We start from the raw sequence: 495 nt of genomic DNA on the forward strand, positions 1-495 counted from the left end.
TCTATAACACTTCGTCAGGTGCCTCATGAGGTCTTGTTTTACTGATAGGTGAAGAAGATCGTTGAGGAGCCTGTTCTCAAGTCCTTGGATGCAGTTGCAGCCAGCGTGCTAGAGGTACGTCCCTTCCGAGGGCATCACTGAGACCGCCTGCTGGGAGCCTCTATGTGGAGAGAGCTGGGAGGGTTTGTGTGGGGGCACTGAGTTTTCAGCTTAACCTCCCAGTCCCAATAATGACTGCACCTGCCACTTGAAAGCTTGCTCTGTGGTGGGGTCTTTTAAATATGTCATTGCACATGCCGCTGAGCAGTGGTCAGTGTCTCTATTTCACACTTGAAAGATAGAGGTTTAAGGGACTAAACCCTGTGCCCTTGTCACATAGTCACCGTGGGAGCTGGGAATGCACTGGGTCCTCTGATGCTCTCTATCTTCCTTGCTCCTTTGGTGCTTTCAAAGCTGCTTCTCTGGGCTCACTGCACATGCCTCAAACACTTTTAT

At 50.5% G+C, this 495-nt stretch overlaps 1 protein-coding gene across 1 annotated transcript in view; it reads left to right on the forward strand.

The window, feature by feature from the left end:
• The window catches only part of PI4KA (phosphatidylinositol 4-kinase, catalytic, alpha), an 85625-nt gene that overhangs the window by 17802 nt on the left and 67328 nt on the right, over window positions 1–495 (forward strand). The window contains exon 9 of the mRNA XM_006768959.2: window positions 49–114. Within this exon, the coding sequence (XP_006769022.1) occupies window positions 49–114 (66 nt within the window). The remainder of the gene's footprint in view (window positions 1–48; window positions 115–495) is intronic.

The sequence above is a fragment of the Myotis davidii genome, unplaced genomic scaffold (genome assembly GCF_000327345.1).
Source record: "Myotis davidii unplaced genomic scaffold, ASM32734v1 scaffold223, whole genome shotgun sequence".
Taxonomy (NCBI): domain Eukaryota; kingdom Metazoa; phylum Chordata; class Mammalia; order Chiroptera; family Vespertilionidae; genus Myotis; species Myotis davidii.